This window comes from Bombus pyrosoma, linkage group LG6 (assembly GCF_014825855.1).
Source record: "Bombus pyrosoma isolate SC7728 linkage group LG6, ASM1482585v1, whole genome shotgun sequence".
Classification (NCBI taxonomy): Eukaryota; Metazoa; Arthropoda; class Insecta; order Hymenoptera; family Apidae; genus Bombus; species Bombus pyrosoma.
Genome location: NC_057775.1, coordinates 4,929,283 through 4,951,659, shown reverse-complemented (window position 1 = coordinate 4,951,659; position 22,377 = coordinate 4,929,283). Strand labels below are relative to the sequence as shown.

Below are 22,377 nucleotides of genomic sequence, written 5' to 3'. Positions count from 1 at the left end.
ACGATCTGCATAATCCTCGAATGGTGGTTGGACAACGTTGCTCGTTGAAATATCGTTGGTTGGTCCCGACGAAAGCGATCCACAAATTCGTCCCGTCCCGATCGTCGAAACCACAATTTTAACCGAACGATCGTAATTAAACGGACTAAAACTGGATAATTGATGAGGCACGCGTAGGAGGGGAGTATTGGCAATATTGGTAACGGTCGGATATCCGAACATAAATCGAACGAATACTCATACATGTATATAAACATACACTTTATTATGATAATTTATAATTGCATTCGTATTCACAATGAATATGCGCAATAACGTATTGTAATTAGATGTATAAACTGGTCTATGGAGTAATAACCTAGACTAATCAAGTTTTGCGGCTAATTATATACGGCCCACGTACAGACTCAATTACACGTCGATCTCTCGTATCACGTCTGTTTCGATTTCAAATTGATTTTTAGCAAATTTTGATCGAGAAAGGATCCATTTGACACAGGAGCAACCAATATGTATTTTAATGCCATGCCTTGTTTATACCATTTTCAATGCATTTTTCTAATATTGAAAAATATCTCAAGTTTGAACAAAATATGAAAAAATTCTTATTGGTATTCTTAAAGGGTGATGCGTGATATCGTTTTAATTTTACGATGAACGTGTCCTTAAAACGTATGAAATCCTTTTCGTTCGCGAAAACGGAATTGCCATCCATCATTTTGACCAGTTTGGTAATGCTAGAATAAGAGGATACCATTAAATTCCACCACACCATTAAATTCGTTATATTTTAGATTCTCGTCGCTAATGATCCAGAAGTCAACGCGACGTTAAACGCTTATTTAGAAAAATGAGGGAAAGGAGGAAGAAGGAAAGAATCCTTGTTTTTTTTATTATTATTAAGGTTCTTTAAACACTGTAAAGATCATGAAACGTTAGATCGACGCGGAATCTTATCCCGTTCGTCTACATTATAGACACCCAACGACGATCGACTCTCGTGAAACAATCGACCCTGCCAATCAGAAATTTCGCCGGGAAATGAAAATGCGAAAGTAACGCGACAGGTAGTTTTCTGCGAATCGTTTCGAACTCTGTATTCCCCGAAAATTGGTAGGAACTGAACTTGGTTTGGCGATTCAACACGAATCTCGAAATGTATCGTTGGATTTGCTCGGTTTCGCGTGTGTGTATGTCAGGAGCGTTGAGCCGTTTCACACATCTCTGTTTTACCATTTACCTGTTTTCTTTCTTCTTTTTTTCTTTTCTTTTTACATAGGTAGCTTCTTTGTGACACATTGTTTTCCGTGAAATAAGTTCGTTTAAGCTCATTTTTATCCATAGGCTTCAGTTCTGTGTACAAACAGAATACAATAAATATATCGGGAATAAAAATTGTAAAAACTCGCGTTCTCGTACGATACTCGATCCGTAAGATTGAAAAACGATGCCGTAGGTTGTTTTCTCTTTTTATTCGTGTTGTACTGTACACAATAAGCGATGAACAACTCTCGTCTGTTCGCCTTATTCGCTGAGCAATTATTGTAACAATTTCGGTACCGTTCTGGTAGGAAAGCATAGCTATATAAATACTTCTCCGTTACCTATTCGTTAGGATAATAAAATAACGTTTACATCGTCGTCTGAAGGAATTAACTGGGGTCCTTAAATTACGTCGATTCCATTACAACACCGTTTCCAAATGAAAAGTATCGTCGTACCAGTTTTTCCGAACACTCAGTCGCTCTGGTTCATATGCACGCGTATTTTTAAACGCTAATCTCGATTTTAAAGAATCAAGCAAATAATATTCGCATGAATTTCGTCGCGTGTACACGAAGTGTTGTGCGTTTCGATCGACGAAAGAAATATTTTAATATCGAGGATATAAAATAGAAAATACTTCTAAATAAATACGATCTTATGCTTACAAATTCTTCGTGCTTGATCAAATTTTTATTTTGATCGAACCCTAACTCAAACGTGATTTTCTAAAAAATATATCGTTCACACAACACCAAGCGACACGATTCAACCGAAGCAACGTCGGCACTCGTGCGACAGCACATTTAAAAAAATATTTCATCTTGATCGAATCGACCTTCAGCGACTACCGACTCTCTAGCGACCTCGTTGCTGGAATCTCGTTCGTAACTGACAACGAGATCGATCCTCAGAAGCAGTTTCGTGAGGTAAATTGCTGCTTGGCCAATGACAGTCTCCTCTGTTTCATCACCAACGTGCTTCGATTCGAAAATTTTCGACGAGAAAAGAGGGATACAGGGGAATACGTGGATGAGGAGGAATGCGTGGGTCGTAGGAGGAGATAGAACGTATACATGAACCAACGCAAACGTTATCTACAAATTCACGTCACGTTCGTGCATCTTGACATCCACGAATCTTATTTGAAGCTTCCATTGGACGACTTTCTCTCTCTCTCTCCCTCTCTCTCTCTCTCGCGTTCTCTCTCTTTCTTTCACATCTAATGCTCTCGAGAGCGACCGATTTGATGAAATTTTGCAAATTTGCGTGAGAAATTCACTCGAATTGTTATTACTCAAACGTACAATATCGTAATAGAGGATTGTTCAATAAGCATCGCCGAACTTTTCGATGTTTTCTCGAGTCTTTTTTTTTTTTGTTTGTTAGTATACAGCGTATATACATTGGTCTTCCATTAAGTTTTGGCAACGTTTCGACGAGGGCGTTCGTTTAAAGCGACGATTTACAACTACAGGCAAGCACGGGCGTGCAATCAACGAAAAGAACGAAAAAATAAAAGCGGAGAAGAAACCAAAGAAACGTGCTGCGTCACTTTCGACCACGTTCGAACGAGAAACTTGGACGTCCTATCGAACCAAAAGATACACAAAAGAACTCGCCGCCATCGGACTTCCTTTTAATTGAAAACCGTTTCTCCTTCTGACGTTTCTAAGAGTGTAGCAACACACGATTTCTCGGTTTACCGATGGAAAGACGGTAGCTACGATCGATCCGTCTATCTTGCTGGAGGACGTCGAACGAGTTTCCCTTTCGTTCCGATTCACCGATCGTCGGTTTCATCGGTTGCTTTTAAATGAAACTTCGATTGATTGGTTGTACGTTGCCGACCTGGTTTAATCTAGGTCGGACAGTATTCCGAAATCGCGTTGTTTCTATCTATCATTAATACCTGAATATTTGTCGTTTCTGACGAAGAAGGATTGAAACGCTGAAATGAATTTATTAAATTGTTAGAATGTCATTTTTTATTTCTACTTATTTCCTTCCAAAATTTATCGGATGATTATATCAGAACGTGCCATATATGTATATATATGAAAAAAAAATAATAGATTTATTGTGTGAAAGAAATAAAGTAAAATAATGTTGGAAAGACGAGCGTAGTCGTGGATCAAAAAGTAAAACGATTATTTTTATTCCTTCGATTATATTATCATTGATAAACTGCCAGCTATTACTCACTCGTGTAATACACGTTTATGCAAGTTTATATTTTTAAGAACATAATTAAAAAAATGAAACCTAAATATCATAGATATTATAACTTGTAATATCTTACTTCGAATACTTTATATATTTCTGTATATTATGTACGTTCTGTACATGCTTGCACCTTGAAAATGTCTCATAAGCGGATAAATATACGCAATCAAATTATTATCTCTCGTAACGTTTAACGTTTTAACACATAGATAATAAATCGTGCTTTAGCCAAACGTTCGATACGTTGCCGAACAAAGCTCATCGAAGAATGACGTACATCATTATTATCTCTTCTCTTTCTTCCATCGACGCACACTTCCTTACTCGATTTTCTTACAAAAGCCATACCAAACGGCCAGAAACGCCGATACGTTTAATTAAACGCTAAATATTGGCACCGTGTAATTACATATGTGCGGAGAACTACGTGTCCGGCAATTTGAGACAGAACACGTACAGAAGAACGATCCGAGGAAAACGATTATGACGATAGCGAGTCGATTGTGTACGTGTCTCTGTAATACTGCCCGATCATCCTCGATGCACGTGTGAAAAATAAATTTCAGAGTAACTCGACTCTCTGTTCGATCAAAGTTCGCCGTGTCGTGTCGTCGCGAAATACGGACCAATTAATGTGGTTAATTAACTATATTTACACATTTGCCAAGGGCTTCTTCGATCATATCTCAGTCCATTTTTATCAATATTGTCCGCTATGAACGCATGCGTCTCTGTCTCGTAGGAACGACGTAGAGAAAGAAAAATACTCTTCGAAACGACGCTTCTGCGGAAGAAAAGCGTAAACCAGATTTCACCCTCGTGATCGTGTAATTTTCTCTATCGATCGGTCGTACAAGGTCTTCGCGATATTTTCAACGTATCACGAACGTGGTGTATTTTGTCGCATGCTTCGTCGATCCGCGTATTTCTCGAAAAAAGAACGATCATTAAGGGGTTCTGGGTTAAGGCTCCATTTACGAATCGACTCTCGTTAGATTCTTGTTTCACTCGTTTCGTTCCCCAATCGAACGTTTCCTCTCGAAATCCCTCTCGATCGCGAGAAAAAAATTACACGGAAGAAACCCAGCGAACGGGTAGCATCGCGACGAGCGCTGTTTCTCTGAGAACGTCGAAAGCACACTCAAAGTACAGCGAATAATTGTTTAAAAACACGTCGACGCTACCTCGACGATAGTAGTAACTATATAACCAACGCCGATCTGTCTGTTGTCTGTCCAAAAGATTATCGCCAGACTCCAACTACGTTACTCTCATTTTTATTTCGATTAGAACCTTCCATCGCTTCGTTTCGTATTACCCGAAGGTAGACTCTAAACGGGGAACCTAGTCGATGCGCAGCTCGCTTGGTCCTCTTCAATGAAAACGCAGTCGTTGTGATCGATGTCTGCTACACCCGCGGTGCTTATCACGATACATATCGTAGACATCGAATACTTAAATACCGCAACTCGTACGAAGTGGAACGTTTCCTCGACTTCGCGTATTTCTCGGCCATCTCGTGACATTTCACTGGTCGTCGCATACAGCTGCAGTGTCACGCGAAAAAACGCGGAAACAACCAGCTATATTTTTGTCTTCCGTTTCTTCTCCTTTCGTTCGCATTGTCAGAAACTGAAACACGTGAAAAGTAGCCGAGAGTACCAACAAGTCCTAAACCCGGAGCTGTTCGAGCCACGAACACATCGACAGACAGAAACTCGTCGAGCTGCCAGCGTTTAAGGCGAGAGGATGAGAAACAGAGACATAGGTTGAGAGTTAGTCGAAGAGTTTTGCGAGCTAGAGCGTCTCCAGGAGGTTCTGGACGAGAAGCGCGGGAGCGGTCACGCGTGCCTTTCCCTTTCTAGACTGTCTACAGGTACGTACGTTGCAACGAGGCGCTCGCTCCAGCTGTTCCGACTTGTTGCTGTCCTGCTCGAGCTGCACCGACACGCTAGCGACACGCGGTGTCGAACAACCGCCCTGCTGCAACAGACAATTCGACATGTTTGAAGGGGAACCCTGACGTTTACTGCCTCGTCGAGTGTACACGGGCTGGAACACGCGTCGAGGGGACTACCGCCCCGGATCGCCAATCGTGGCTAATCAACCCCGCATGCGGATCAACGCCTCTGACTTTTCGTTGTTTCGCCGCGGCTAAACAGGTGGTTCATCTGTCGCTTATTTTCTACTTTACAGGGAAGATGTGGGTTTCGACGAGCGTGGTTGAATTTAAGGAGAATATCGTGAGAATTTTGTGAGATATAGAAGGCTAAAAAGCGAGTATATCGCCGAGCGTAAGTATTACTTGCGAATTCTACTTGGCTGGTATTTTACATTATAAGGTACTTGTGATACGAATGAGATAGGAAATTTATAATAAAATGGTCGTATAGAAAATCAGTACCGAGTAGTGTTTCGGTGTTGCGTGGATTTAGGTTTAAGAATCGGTCGAAGGGCGAGTTTGTAAGTTCTAAATTATTAATATTTACTTTCAGGTAATACCGAATAATTTGTTGAAATATAACTTGACAGGCTCCAAAATTTGAAATGCACGATTTTCTGGTGTGTAACAAGGGAATTAAGTTACTCGATAAATTGGTATAATATTTTCTAATATTAGAACATTCTGCAATAGCGAATCGAAAGTACTTCACTCAATGACAAAAATAGAAAGTTCATGCAATCACGAGAAATATAAGGAAAAGAGCATTTATAACAATCAATAGGAAACGTTTGATCGAAAAACAAAAGGAAAGAAGAACTACAGGATGAAAGAAAGAGACGTCGGTTCAAAGTGGGCAAGTTTCTACAGGGTTGAATCGTTAACGACTGGAACGAATTGTGCCGAAGCACTGAGTGAGCACTGCTGTGAATGGGCGCGGCAATGAAGAAAGGGGCAGGAGTGAACGTTGAACGAGAGGGAACAGGAAGAAGCCCTAGCGGAGCCGAATCTCTTTAATTAGAATTATAGCGATACGACGTAACCGAAGAATCTCAAGTAATCTGTCAATGAGTTTAACAGGTCACCGGAAGCGTCGACTAGCTCGCGGTATCCGACTTTCCTTCCACTAATTCGTTCAATTACTTTTATCACGACATTTTCCACGACATGGAAGGGAAAGACTCTGAAGTTCGCAGGCGAAATGAAGCGAACGTCGCCGAAAGAATGACGGAAATATTAAAACGCGCGGATCAAAGGGAAAGGGTCATAAAGCAGGATGAACGTCAAGCGGTCTTGAAACTTAATAGAAGTATTAATATTATGTAGCCGTTCCCGATCGTGTCGTTTCTACCGTAGAACCAATTTCAACGATCAAGGAGAAACTAATAAATTTTATTATCAGAAGTTTTATAATTTCACCCGAGCGATATAGCATTGCGAGTCGCAATTAATTATTGTTGTAATACAATGGTATTATGATGCGCTGGTGTTACGGATTATCGTACAAGTTTCGACGATATATTTTATAGGTAAAAATAAATATAATGCTGTAAGTGATTTATTGTCAAGTTGCAGAAAATACATGAGGCAGGAAGTAGTGGATTTATTTCCAGATAAATGATATTCCTGTTTCGTATTGATTTAGTGAATTAAACATAGTGAATTAAATAAATTAAGTGATAAATCGGTTTATAAACTAATCCAGTCGCATGTTGGTTTTACGTTGTCTCTATGTATTTTCGTATTCGAAGTACATGTAATATTATTCATAAGCCTCTAACGCATCAGCGTACTATAGAATTTATTCGATATGTAAATAATTAATTCAGCAAATTTGCCTTGTATCTATTAACGTGCAACGTTAATGTTATTTATTTACTTATTTATTTTTTGGTTCTATGCAATGTTAAAAATAAAAGCACCATTTTGTTCGCGTTCAAAATCAATGTTTTGATAACGTCTTCAAGGACTTTTCTTTATACAATATTTTCGTACTAGCTTTAGCCGTAGAACACGTTCATTCCCTAATTATTTATATGGCGCAGGAATGTGAATAAAAAAAGAAAAATAATTTTGCAGGGAAATGAGTTTTCTTCAAAGAAAGAGTAAAAAGTCGATATAAAAGTCTTTTGTCGAAAGCTTCTTTTTTTTTTAAAAAAAGAAAATCAGGTTTCTGAGATTCGTGAAATATATTATATTATATAATTTTCACATTTGATTCGATGATACTCGATTTTGCATGATATTCGCCATGAATGTTATCTAAATAGAAATGAAAATTACTGACCGACAAGCAGATATTTCCTTGATGTTGATGAGCTCGACGACGAGATTCACTTTGCAGCTGCCACGCGCGTATATAAAGATCGCCACGATATACAAGGCCACCTCGTTTCGCTCGTAACATCAGATGCCATCTGAAACGTAAATATGCAAAACATATTTCAGACTGCTCCAAATATGATCAAAATTTTAAATGACCTCTTCGAGTAGGACAATAAATATTCGCTTCAGCACATTATTTACGAGGTCAGAGAATTTTCCACATTACCAGATTTATAATAATAATCAATCACGTGTCACTAGCGTGTACAGATAAAATAGCAAATTTCGATAAATTTGAATCGTTTTAAATTGCTTTAATCGTTTCTAAATTTATAACAAAAGCGGAATGAAGATATTAAAAGCTATAATAGAGTAATCCGTATAATTTGACAATTAAATGTAAAATTACTTGCAATAAAACTCGCAATATGTTTCAAACTTTTACTACTTTAACCACATCTTCAATAGTTTAATTCTATTAAACATATAACATTTTCGCAGCACATAAACTTGTCTATATACGCGTGCTAAAGTTAGTATACAATTTATTTCATAATAATATTATACTAAACTTAATAGTATTACACAATACGCGTATATGAGATTGTGTATAATGCATTAACCGAACGAACAGACAATTTTAACTCATTAAACGTAACAAAAGAACGACATTTTCTCATATAATGCTTCGTTCTCGGTGAATTCGAACGCGTCACCTAAATAAAACGAATAATCTTGCATTTGATTTAAAACGACAGAGATCGAAAAATGTGGATCCCTTGGCCTCATAATAAGAGAGGAAACATGCATCTAAGGTAGGTGCGAAATAAATTGCCAGACAGTCGCAAGTCATGGTTTGCATTCATCGGTGATGGAGTTTCTAGCGAACGTCTCACACCCTCTCGATAAAATAAATTCGTAAATGACACACCCTTTTCACGCGTCACTTCCGCGCGCGCAGTTCATTCTCGGCAGCTCTTTTTTCGCGGCCGAGCGGCGTGTTTACGAAGCGGAAAAGAGGGTGAATATCAGGAGTCAATAGTGGAGCTCGAAGGAGGACGCGCGCGCGATCCTTTATCGTGTCGCATACTTCCCTCGGAACATTAACTTGGGAACTCTTGATATTTTCTCGCCAAGAACGAACACGTAGTTGAACGTCGAGCAGGAAATAAAGATTATTTAAAACGTAGACCCTGTTGCGTCTACCAAATATACTGCGCCGCTTAGTTAAAATGTCTTGTCTAGCACTTTCAACTTAAGAAAACTGAAATTTTATTATTATCTTTGTGCTAACTCTGTTCCCCTTTATTCGGTTAAAAAGCTATAGTCATTATTTCTCTCTCGCAACAGCTTATATAATGCAATCTTACTTAAAAGATAACGAACGAGCACGTCCTCGAGCTTTTCAGTATCTCTCGATTGAGTTGCATTAAAAGAAGAGAATACTTTATAGATTAAAGAACAACATGTATTGATATCGTAACAAGATTGTAGCAAGTTTTCCAATTCTACTACCTCTATCTCTCTCATCTTCAGCTTTTTCTTTCCAAAATGTTTTTAGATATCTTCAGTTTTCTGTTCCCTTCGTTTGTTATATTCAATGATCTTGAATAATCGCAGAATACACCCGTGGTACATTGCTAATGAAATCTCGAAACGTTTTTCATAATCCACGTAACACGTAGATAAATTAATAAAAGGTTTCCACCAGTATTTAAATATTTTCCTGAGCCATTGAACATCGACTATCTTAAATATTCTATGAGAGATCTTCAAATGAACACGATATTATAAAAGCTTGATAGGAGCAGAGTTCAAATACGTGCTGAAAGAGAAAAGGGTGATTATAAAATTCCAGCAGTGCAAAGGAAAATTTCCAGGGACGCCTTGTTAAACGATTTTCGCGGAATATTTGCGCATGCCTTCCGGAACGGTGGCGCGCCGCGATAATTTTCATCGGCCTTGGAATTTCCTCGTTTCAGCTACGTTGTTCGGTACGTTCGCGCCGCTTCATAAGGAAATAAGAGGCCACGCGAGTTCCAGCTTCCCGCGTTCTATTCTTTCCCACTTCCTTTCGTCGTATGTTTTCTTCAATTCCTTGCACGTCTTTTTGCACGTCGTTACCAGGTAACTACTCCCCGGCTAATTCGCCCTCGCGAGAGAACGTTGCATTCTACTATTCTCTTCTCGTTTCTTTCCTAACGTGGCTGAGTTAAAACGACGTGAAACTACCCCTTAATCTCCGATTGCAGCGTTGATAGGTCGTGATTGATAAGTGCGCGCGATATATAAGTCTCATCTACGTAATATAAAGACAGTCGAGCAATTTGAGAAAAGAAAAGTAAGGAAGTAATCGATTCTTTAACGTACTCCGATAATACTGAACTTAAAAATAAAGACATCGAAGATTTGATATCGTAAAATAGAAACGTTTATCAAAACTGGTACACATTGTCACAGAAAAAGAATTTGATCAAGTTTCGATATTTGTATATCACTGTCGAGCTCGCTTGGCGTTTTAAGACCACCGTTTCCCCTGTACCTTTCGGACGTATAGTGTTTCGTAAATTTTCCAAAAAATCTGCTCGCGTGAATAGGTGCACACGATTTCAAGCTCGACAGGCCGAAAATACAGAATCGGAGGTAGCGTCAGTAAATTCCCGATTTATCAGCTCGACGAGCGCTTAACGCAACGGTGACGACGTTATCGCTGCCTATGGAATCATCCTCTGACGCAGTGGCTTCCCTCGGAATTTATATGTTTGAAAAAGCTACGCTGTATAAAGGGGATGCTGTACGATCTACTTGACATTTTTACGTTATTTTCAGACGACTTCCTAATTCGTACTTTTAGCTTGAATTAACCATTTGCTGTCCTGTGTCGAATAGGATCCAACGTTTTGTTGTATTCTTTTTTCGTTTAACTCAATTTATAAAATGCATCTTTTTGGATATTGTACGTTAATCTAATAAAAACAAAGGTAGACATATTTCCGATCAAAAGTCATAAGACATCTCTTAGTTTTATTAAATTTTAATATTTGGATACGAATTATGAATTTTAAATTGTTTGCATTTTTTGATAAAGCTTTTAATACGTTAGCAAATTTCTTTATCGTTACGAAATAATTTATTCGTCTTTTTTTATCAGTTTTGGGACAAATATAATAATTCTAATTTCCGTTGCAAAAATTATTCATTCTAAAACAAATTGGATCTCGATATTCAATCCCGCCACGAATGAGTATTTTCCCCTACGAAAAATAGAAATTTGCAGGAAACACATGCTGACTGGATTTTAAAAAATGACTGGAAGCGATGTGGATCGAACTAATGTTCGATAATTTTCCATCGGTTCGTAAAACCATTCGCGTCCATGTCAACGTAGATAACGCGTCAGTCAGTATTTTTAACTGGTACATCGCACAATTTTGTTTCCAATATGGTATTAGTTTAGCGTTGAAATATCTCTGTGATTGAAATTGAACGCTCTCGCCTGTCCAGATAACCCTCGCCATAACAGAGAGCTGTGCTTCTAGAAAATCGACAGTTCATTACATTTTTTTTTCAAACAGTTAGAAACATAGAAACCGTGTGAATCATACTTTTATAATTTTATAATATAATGTGATACAAATTATTATATAAAATATTACAATGGGAAGAGTTAAATGCAATTACGAAGGATGTGAATTTCGAGTTCTTTACAATCTATCTTTGAAATATCTACGTTAACATTTTCATCCCAATACAATTTATAATTTTCCGCAAAAGAATATAATTCATATAATTCCACTGTAATTACGATTTTCTACTTTAGTCGAAGCTTCTCAAAACTGTACGATAAAAGTTTGCCACTGGAGACGCGCAGACATTTTCGCTTGTATTTTATATTATTTATTTTCACTCGTTTGCTGAAACACGTTCAGTTATTTAGATTTATAGATGACGCGACAAAGGTTCTAACCAGTCCTTTATGATTGTATATCTTCAGTAACAGGCTGCTGAGCAACTTTAAAAAACGTGATTCAAAGAAGTTGGACGCGTCTTATATATGTAAAATAAAAGTTAACCCGAAGGAAAATTTATACTCTACTTCTTTAAATTATGCGTAATCAGATACCTGGATAAAAATGAATTCATGGATTCATATCAATTTTTTAACTAAACATTTCAATACACATAAATTTGTGCAGTAATTTAACTCTACCGCTTAAGTAACGTCTAGTGAGCTAAATAAATTGCTCAATGCTATACTTTAAATCCAAAACAGTAGCTGTGCGTTCAGAGCGTAAATGGAATCTGGAACCAATCGACGAAAACCACCGACGATTTACGAGAAGTTAATTTGACATTCGTGCAACTGCTGCAGAGTGAAAGCCATTCTACCATATATCGAAATAAATAAACCGTAAAAATCTCAGCAGCGTACGAAGTTTATAATAATTCGATCGTTTCATTTCAATTATACTCAAAATTGTATCTAGGATTTTCAAACAGTTTCATTCTCTGCTCGTGATATATTAGTGGCGAACAAATTTATTTGCGTAATATCAATGTGCAGAAAGTCTCCGATGTGAGTCGTTCGGGAACAATCTGCCACACTGGCACACAAACAGGAGGATTTCTTTCGAATCTTCTTCGTTGATTACCGACAAGCGTCGTTTGATAGCGCGATTCGCGTTGGCGAATTATGCGCGTGATGATTTGTATTATATATAACGGAAGAGCTCATGGTTAAACGTTGGCCAGTTCCGTAGTTCTTCTGTTGAATTATTCATCCGCTTGAATAATTCATAAGTCGAATTTAGCGAAGGGATGAACAATGAAACGACCGAAAATGCGGTGTAAGATTTGACAAATTTATCGCTTTATGGTTTATTTACAAGCGCGTTGCCGTTTGCAACTGCTAGAAGCGCAATCCACTTAAACGGCGAATCAATATTTTCCGGACCGCGGCAACCCAGCTGTATGGCTGCACGTAGAAATAAATAAATCTCGAGGGTCCACAGCATTTTATTATTATCAGGTTGACGAACAGACGCCTAAGCCAGTCATCTGCTATTTTTGCCAATCGAACAAATTGTTCGCCTTACAATTAGCGAACGATTGGATTTCTATCTTGCATGGAATTTGAAATGTACAATTGTGATTCAATACCACATTTACCTAATTCACTTTTTAAATAATCTTTGTAAAGGATAAAACGGCGAAACATTGGAATATCGTTTTATTTTCATTGAACAGAGAAAGATTAAATATCCTTTCTTTAATCGTGAAATCAGTTACCACGAAGTTCGATCTTGTGCCAAGTATCGTAGAATTTCTATCCTCAAAGGGTTAATTTTTCCCTGCTGCACTTTTTGGATCACTTTTCGTTCGTTGTCGATCGTATCTTTTTTATTGTTTAAAATTCTCCTCAGTTTTTGTTTGAAGAAAATACAGCACGAAAGAACCATTGATATGCATGAATTTTCGTGCCAATTTTATGTCAAAGTGCTTTCTAAAAAAAAGTCTGTTTATTTATTCAAAGAAGGGTGAAATTTAAATATAAAAATGTGAGAATTGTAACAAATTTAAAGGTTAAAAAGATTCTTTCCTGTGAATAATTCAGGTTTACTTCTTTCGATCGTAATTTTGAAATACTGTGACCTCCTATTTTTGAAACAACCGATAATGACGTATTATCTCGATATTTATTATACAGCCATCTCTGATTATTATTATTATATCTATAACATTTTTATTGTATTTCACGTGCAATTTATATTTATTTCCAATAAAGAAGTCGTTTTTTTGTCACCTACATCCTTTACCATACAAAGTTCTCAATTACTTCGTAAACTTGGCTTTCGTAAAAAATTTCTCGAATATGTATATAAAGAATGTTTGTACGCGAAGATTGCTAAATTTGCTTTGCAAATCTGTTCTCGAGCTTTTTGAACGTTCCAGAAAGAAATTCATCGATGAAGGTGTCTAGAAATTTATTCCGGGTTAGATAGGATTTTTTGAATGTGTATAAAAGAAATTCGTCGAATAAAGGTACCGTTCTTCCAACTCATTCACATTCTTTTGCACGTGCTATTAACGTTGTTTCAAACGTATCGCAAAATTTTAATACGTTTCATTTTACATAAAAATAGCCAAATATACATAAAAAGTATATACATAAAAAAAATATACATAAAACCATAGAAACAAATGTTTCAAATGTCACTAACGACGAAGATACTGTTTATGAAATACATTCAAATCTTGATTGAATATGAAACTTCCGCACCAGGTTTCATCGAAACTTCCAATGTACCAAGTACCGCACAGAAACAATAAGTTCGTTTGAACAATCCTCTAATCAAGCAACGACCTTTAATCATTCCTCAGCGAAATACCTGGAATTTGCAAACAGGTATCATCCTATTATCAATACGCGGCTCGGTTCGTGGAAAAAAAGTGTCGCGGGTTAACGAAAGACCGTGAACAAATCTGCAAAGCCTCCGTTCGTCTCGCTCTACTTACAACAGTCATTAAGCTGATGCTAATGAAAAAGATCTCGTAACTATCAACTGGACGCAAACTACACGAGCCGTTCCCTCTAATATAGACTTCCAACGGTAGAAAACAAAGGAGTAGAGTATTGTAATTACTGTGTTCCCCGCCTCCACGAAAACTCATACACATACACAGGGACGCGAGAAGCGTGTGAAACGGTTCTTCCACCGCTGTACACTCGTTGGTCCGCTGGAACGTTTGCACCCCCTTTCGAAACCCTTCGCCACCCCCGCTGCTCATACCCGGCCTCTGCGGTCTGCATGGCAGATTTATATTTGCATTTAAAATTTGCACGCTGTGGCACATCTGTCAAACGGTGCATATTGAAATCTTTGCGCGTTGTGGTAGTTACACACCGATAGCGTAGGTGTTGTCAATCTGCCCGATCTCCCTTTCTCTCCTCCACTTCCAACGAGTCATCACCACTTTTCGCGTTGTTTCTCCAAAATTTAACCTCCGTGTATAGTCGACTATCGTCTATGGACCAGTTGGTTGACCACGCCTGTGTCATTCGGTAGTTCAACCCTCTGAAACTGCGCCAAGCTCGCGACCGTAACACCCCTCCAGGGTCTACCATTATCACGGTGATTTTGAAACGATGCGAAATTTGACTGCATAGTGACTTTTGGTTTCAGGGGGGGGGGCAAACTTTGATCTACCGCGTTTTAAACGTTGCCCGTCTATCAAATAATGGTCGTTTGGCATTGAAATATGTTTTTTTTTTCTTTTGAATTGTTGAATTATTGTTGTTAGTAAAATCATCATCCTTTGTCTTGTAATATCATAAGGAAATACTTGCGATATCTAAAGATATCCTTTTACGATTTCCCATTTTCTTATCGAAATATAATATAATCTTCCTAATTACGTCAGTTAATTCCCTGCAATTCTGTATCTATAGGTACATCAAAAGAAGAACGATTTTAATTATTGAAGCTGCAAACGAATAGATCCTCTGTAACAATAAATTACATATAATAAATGGAATAATTATCATTATATATCTTTGTCTTCTGCCAATCTTCCTAACTTAACCTAACTTACCTATCAATAGCTGGCAAAATCACACATGCCACCAACATGTGCTTTTATACAAATAATTCCATATATCCACAAAGCATGTAACAGATATAACACCGTCACGATTGTTCGACCAGTTCCAGGAATTAATCACTTGCTATTCCAATCAACGCTTCACTAAAACCGTACATATTACCACCGAATATCGGTCAATCACACTTCTGCTGACACGAGAACACAACCGCCCATGCGAAGCGATTAAACCGGATGGCCACGGAATTTTTTTTGCGTCCACCTAAATCAAACGTCTAGGTTTTCAATGTCAATCGACAACCCATAAAAACTCACTAATTGAACGAAGCTCGTTCTTCCTCCTAACTCCAATTGGAAAAAAAAAAGAAAGAAATGAAAAAAAAAAAAAAACAATATACCCCTCTGCAATCCTCTAAACTCGTTCGCTGGAAAACTGACCGCGCGCTGGCTTTTTATCGATCACCGAGATCCCTGTACCATAATTTTGGTCAGCAAGAAAGAATTGATTCCGCGTGCATTCATTCGTACATACCTCCAGGGCGCCGCCTGCAAAAACAACGCGAATCGTCGCCGGCAAATTTACTGTGCCTTTTTTATGGATGCTATTTGCGCCGCGAGGCGTCAGGGGGTTGCAATACGCGAGCCTCCGAGAGGGGCGTTGCGTGTTATAACGGATTTTTATGCATCTATGGGGAATTTAACCCTCTCACAGATAGACCACAGGCTCTTTCTCTTCTTTCCGGAGATATAACAAAAGGGCGCGTGTTATTAAAAACACTAAACCCGCGGGATTCGTCGTATCGTAAGAGACATCGTTTACACACGTTACAACGCGCGATTGAACACAACACGTTACGACAATCTTTTCCACTTGTTATTAATTTACAGGAAGAATTTGCGTTCGAAGGGTTAGCCACGACCGATGATAATTTTGCGTCGAAACGAGGGATGAAAAAGTGGAGGAGAAAAGCGGAGGAAGGTCGAACTGAATGCAAGGGGTTAGTTGGCCGACCACTCTATAATCCAGGTACATACGTACGCACGCGGGAACAAGGGGTTGAAAACTGGACAAACGACGCGATTGCTATCCAGGGATGAAAGTTCCACGTCAACTCCGAAAGTCGAAGTTGCTAAGCTGTTCCAAACGATTCGTTTGCTCTGTCGACCAGCGGCCGAACTGTGGCATTTTTCACCGGTATCAAAAGAGTTTCTCTGCTGAGCTTTCGTTTACTTCTGCCAATATACTTGTCAGAGTCGAGGCTGAACGATGATCAACACACCCGTGAATTAGCATTAATATATTCCTTTCGGCTGGTGAAATTGCAACGCATCCGTCCGTTTCAGTGATTCGTATTTTTTTATTACCTTCAGAATTCTCTCGTTTGAACTTGCTTAAATGTTTGTACACTGATTTCTACGTGAATTGGTTTGGTGATAATTAAATTGGCTTTTGTGCGATAGGTATTAAAGCAGAGATTAATAGGATGTATAATTGTAATTATCGCAGCTTAATATATTGGTTGCTGTCGACGAGTACACTGCGTTGTTTCAATTATGCGAGTTGCTGCTCACGCCACAGCTGTGGTGTATTTTTCGTTTGTGTATTTTAATAAAATGATCTGGAAAAGCGACAGCAGTAATAAGCGATGCGTTGCAACAGACGTCCTTTAAGATAAAGATATCTCTGGTGAAGAAAGTGAACAGTTTTTCTAGCGAGTTGTTTAATTAATAAAGTTAGAGATGACGAGATAATGAGAACGTCGATGCGATCATTTGTATTTCAATGTAAAGCTTGTTATTATATCAGATTACATTACTGTATCATTACGCGTATTGAATTTGTTCATTTACGTATGAGAATTATTAGCTTATTCTATCTTCATTAATTATTAATTAGTGTGCCAGTGAAAACGCAGCTCACTTAATAGTATGGCATCATATAGATCAACAACGTTTATATCATATTTGTTCTTAGTATACGTTTCATCGATTTGCTGAAAGAGTAATGACACAACTATATATAGAAAAAGCGAATTTTTCGTGAAATCGGTTTGATGCATAAAAAATTAAAAAAAAAAAAAAAAATTGAGAAAGAATTACCACGACGACTTTCCAATTATACCATTCCTCCTGAATAATCTAATTTCAGCACATGAAAGAACGACGTATTTATAGGTAAGCAATTGTTGCAAATATTTCAAAATTCATTTCGGACATCTTCTCACTCATCTACCAAATCAACGACGCAATATAATAATATGAACATGTCTGTATCGACGTAACGTCGTTTCTATCCTGTGCTATTAAATGAGCGACAAGTCTCATTCGTTATCACTATATCGCATACATTTCAAGAAATTTTCCTCCCTAATCCCATCAAATTGCAGCGAAAATATTCGAGCTTGTACGAATACGCGCATATATGAAAATTCGGCACATTGGTTGCAGTTACTTACCTGGTGATAAGTTGATGAACTCTAGGCCACTGACCCCTCGATCTCAGTATCCTGACCGTTCCCAGAAGCGACGATCTGTGCGACGGTGAGACCTCCATGGCTTTGAGGTAGTACTTGAGAGAGGGTAGCCATTTGCCTGAAGAGACAGACGACGATTTGGCGTGAGTATAAAGCTGAAGCAGGGCCGTTACGCGGCCAGAGTTTCGATGTTGTTTCGCTACTTTAAACTACTTTAACCCGTACTTTGGACCGTCGCAACGGGAACTGTCGGGCTTTATCCTACTTTAAGCTATTTAGCCGTTTTACCACCGTCACTTACCATTCTGGTACAACCACGATGCATATTCTGCGAGATGGTCGGGGCTTTTGGGTTGTAATCGGACCACGTGCCGTAGAAGAACGCCAGCGGTAGGACCAGTTGCCAATCTCGCCAGCACCAAATAGGCTGGCGTATATGCCGGGTCCAAGGATACGCATTTTTGCAGCATCCGTATACATTCCTCTGTCCTGTTCGTTTTCCTGGCAAATGGAACCACGTAACACGCTACGTTAATTTATTTTATACACGCACGTATTAGGTTACTCGGAAAGTTGATAGCGAAATTTAGGAAAAATGTTGACTATTCTGTTTTCACAGAGTAATCATATCATTAGAAAATATATACAGCCTTTCTGTTGATAACTATTGTTCTTCGCATCTGATCACGATAACGAAACGTTTGCAGGTGTAATTGGATGATTTGACTGATTACAATTGTCAGCAGATATTAGGATTCGAATACAGATATTTGTCTGTCGAGTAAAATCCTTATCTATTTCGAATCGTTTGATTCGATCGAGCGTGCTTAGTTAGCGTGCCTATTATATGCAAGTATTTAATGAAAATATCGTTGTACATGAATGTAAAATCGACAGGGTACGTTATACAGTTGTTGTGTGGAGTAACGATTTATTGGCAATTAAATTTCGGTGTGTTTCGACCGCGTTAACTATGACAACCTATCCCAATCATGTATGACGATCATTCTCGCGAAGTATAACATGATTACAATCAAGATATGAATGCCTGTACTTGCTTTTAACGTACTATGCGCAACCGTGTACATCATTGTGCATTCTGCGCGCTTCATCGTTCCGTGAAATGCCACTGTCCATGACGCTAATTTCGCGTCCACTGATTAATACAATTTTCCCTAATAGACCGGTAGGTAGATACTAACCTAATAAAATTAGACGCAGGACTAAAAAATGTAACTTAACGACTGCTAATGTTCACTTTCAATCTTGAAAGTTAGCTCTTTATTCGTTCGTGAATTTAAATTCTTTTTGCATTAGAATTTCTTGCTAAAAATAATAGTAACGAGGAATAAAAATTTGTTGATCCTCAAAAGATCCTAATGTGCTTCATGCTCTGTTATATTCCTTTAAACGCGTATATATTACTACACGATCTATTGTCGAAATTCAATTTCCAGATTTAAAACTGAAGACCGTATATCACGCGGTCATTCGTTTTATGGAAAAAGTCGATTCTAATTTCTCATTTACAAAGAAAAGATCGATATGCATCGTTATTAGTTATTAACCCTTTGAGCGCTATGAACGCGTATATGCGTTCTCGCACAACCATTCAATTTAGGCTAAAAGTGGCGTTAAAGTGGCGCGATAAGAAAGACGTAAGGATGTCATCCACCTCGCATTCTCACGATTTCGTTGAAACGAAAAAAATTAATTATCAAACTGGCAAACCAAAGCAAAAGCCAAGCAGACTACAATGCCTTGTGCAAACAATACGCAACCCACGGTGTGCCTCTTCGTAAAGGGTGGGCAGTCCACGGCGCGCGTTTGACATCGGACAACGCAGCGCTCAAAGGGTTAAATTATCCACGTTTTCAAGTATTTCCTTATAAGTACAAATGAAAAAAAAAAAAAAAAAAACTGGAAGCCACGCAAAGATTTTTTTTCTATTCATTAAATATCATAATCTATGCTATACTCTGGATTTATTACATATTTTCGTGCATTATATATATTCTCTGTAAATCTGTGCATCTTTGAATTTTCGATAAACGTATAAATATCTGCAGTTTCGTTATCAGTGAAAAAGTGGTTATCAGCGATTTGCGAACGGAGTTGTTCCATCAGACCTTCGAATTCCACGATCCGTAACACACTTCATAAGCCGAGTAATCCGCGAGCCACGTTCCCAGGGATTTCACGGTGGAAAATACTTTCGTTGAGGAGAGGGCCGAAAAATTTATGGGCAATGTTTCCCCGCGAGCCGGAACGAGACGAAAATGGAGTACAGCGGAGCAGCGGTAGCAGCAGCGGCAACAGCAGCGAGTGGACGGAACGAGCAATGGCGGTATGCACGTACGCACGCCTCGCTCCCGCCGTCAATTAAACATTAATTTATCAAGCAAGAGGCGTTAATTAAAGTTTAATTTTGACCACGCCGCTAGAATTACCTTGCCACGCTAAATTTATCGCGTAGCGTACACCTCGGTATACCATTGCCTCGATATACCATTAATAAAGCAGGAAGCCGTTGGATTCGGGATTCTTCCTGTAACTCTGTTTACTCCGCGTGATGGGAGACACCATTAGATTCCAGAGCATTCGGAGAAACGAGAATTATCCTTGATTTCCATTCGTTGTTCCCTGCCGCGTCTGCCTCGTTTGTTCTTTTTTTTACACAAATGAACGAGTTGCTTCTTCACTTGCGAGTTTCACAGACCGTTACCATAGATACACGATAGCGTATCGTTTCGTTCTCTCTTTGTGAACGTTTTTGAGAGGAAACAAGTTCTTATCAAACTCGAAAAAGCGGCTCTGTGCATGATTCTTGTAGTCGATAATAATCGTATCGTTTGAGCTGTCTATTATAATGTAATTAATGTTCAATAATTAACGATAACTGTTATGATTAATTAAATTGTTAATCAGGATGAACGATGACGAGATGATTAAATATACTACTGAATTTAATTAATATTGTATCGTTACGCGTTACGATAAGATCAACATTTATGATTTTAGTAAATGTGAGTTCAATAAGAAGAATTAAATTAATGGTTACCTCGTTAATCTCCGAGCATTTAATTCGTAGAATTTTATCTTACACGAAGCTACGAATATAAATGAAAAATAATGTTAAATAGAATGTTTCTTAATTTTTTCTGAAATATCCTTCTACGTTACCGAACATTATTACATTATATTAGCGAATTTTTTACGAGCTGTACGTTATAATTTCTAATTTATAAATTATCAATATCGATAAATTCCTCTGTATAATAGCTAAGAGGTTACGAAAAAAATAAAGCAGCGATTCACATGACATCTGACATTTCTTTCACGATCACTTAGTCACTGACCTGTAGAGTTGACCAAGATTGTAATGAGCGTTCACGTGCCCCGGTTGAGCGTGTATCGCAGCCAAAAAGTGTTGCTCCGCTTGATCGCCCACCGAAAGTGTTCCGAGGTTGTTATGCGCACTAGCGTACGTCGGCCACAGCCTGTAATCAAATAAACACCGCTTATTTACAAAGTGATTAATGATCCGGAGGAACACGGTGCGTTTCCATGCATTTAATCACGAAGGTAATTCCGTTTCCCCCATGAGCATACGTGCTCGTGTAATAATCGGCGATAGAGCTGATCAACGGAATAATTTTCATCGATCCTTCGAATCTTTTCGAGCGCAAATTTGCACAATATCGCGAAAATATTGCCGTATATTCGAACACAACGACAAACAATCAGGCATAACAGCAATGTGATCTCGAATCACTTTTTGTTTTGTAATATCCTGGATTTTATCTATACTGCACGGAGAAATCGCGAAATTGTTACAAATATTTATACGTATGTTTCCCATAAGTTTCCTACGAATGTAGATGTTGCACGTAATACCTAAGCTTTCAAACTGAAAAAAGAAAAAAAAAATGTATTGATGCACGACATACCCTGAATCTGCGAGATAATGACAAACCAGCGAACTCTTGCTTTCGATATCGTGGACGAGGATTCGATTGTATTCGGCTACACGCGCAGACGCCATCGTGAACGAATAAAAGGTGAATTCGCAGTAGGACGAAAGATGAATTAGGTAATTTTTTTGCGCGAAACTATTCACCTTTCTCCGTGGGCAGGAAATTACGTTTGGCGAAAATTTCCGAAAGTTTCCTTTATTAACAAATGCCCATAGAACTAGTTAGAGCAGTAGGAACCAGTAGATATCAGTTAATTATCGTTTAGTTAGAGGAAACCACGAATGATTAGCGGAGGAAATTAAGTGGCGCGTTTTGGTTGATTTTCAAGTGATTAATCGGTTTTCTTAAACTGGTTGAAATAGTTGATAGATGTTCGGTAATGAAAATTTTCTTCGTATCGTTCGTAGAATTGCTTCAGAATAATCTCATTTCAGATTCGAAGAATAAATCTTCGAGTTCTGTTGAAAACATTAAGGATAAAAAGTCAAAGTAAATAAACGTCAGTAAAATATACAGAAGCATAAATTCTTCTGATTGCTTTCATAATAGCGCATTTATCGTTAAACGT

At 38.2% G+C, this 22,377-nt stretch overlaps 1 protein-coding gene across 8 annotated transcripts in view; it reads right to left on the bottom strand.

Annotated features, from left to right (window-relative positions):
* Positions 1-244: 244 nt before the first annotated feature.
* The window catches only part of LOC122568315 (protein O-mannosyl-transferase TMTC1-like), a 273,776-nt gene continuing 251,643 nt past the window's right edge, over positions 245-22,377 (bottom strand). For 4 of the 8 annotated variants that reach the window (XM_043727928.1, XM_043727934.1, XM_043727933.1 and 1 more), the window contains exons 11-16: positions 21,192-21,332; positions 18,134-18,333; positions 17,815-17,950; positions 7,719-7,848; positions 5,374-5,472; positions 245-5,121 (exon numbers count right to left, since the gene is read on the bottom strand). In XM_043727928.1, the coding sequence (XP_043583863.1) occupies positions 5,017-5,121; positions 5,374-5,472; positions 7,719-7,848; positions 17,815-17,950; positions 18,134-18,333; positions 21,192-21,332 (811 nt within the window). In that variant the 3' untranslated portion in view covers positions 245-5,016. Of the gene's footprint in view, positions 5,473-7,718; positions 7,849-17,814; positions 17,951-18,133; positions 18,334-21,191; positions 21,333-22,377 lie in introns of those variants that run through there. The other 4 variants (XM_043727929.1, XM_043727930.1, XM_043727931.1 and 1 more) reach the window with 4 other exon arrangements.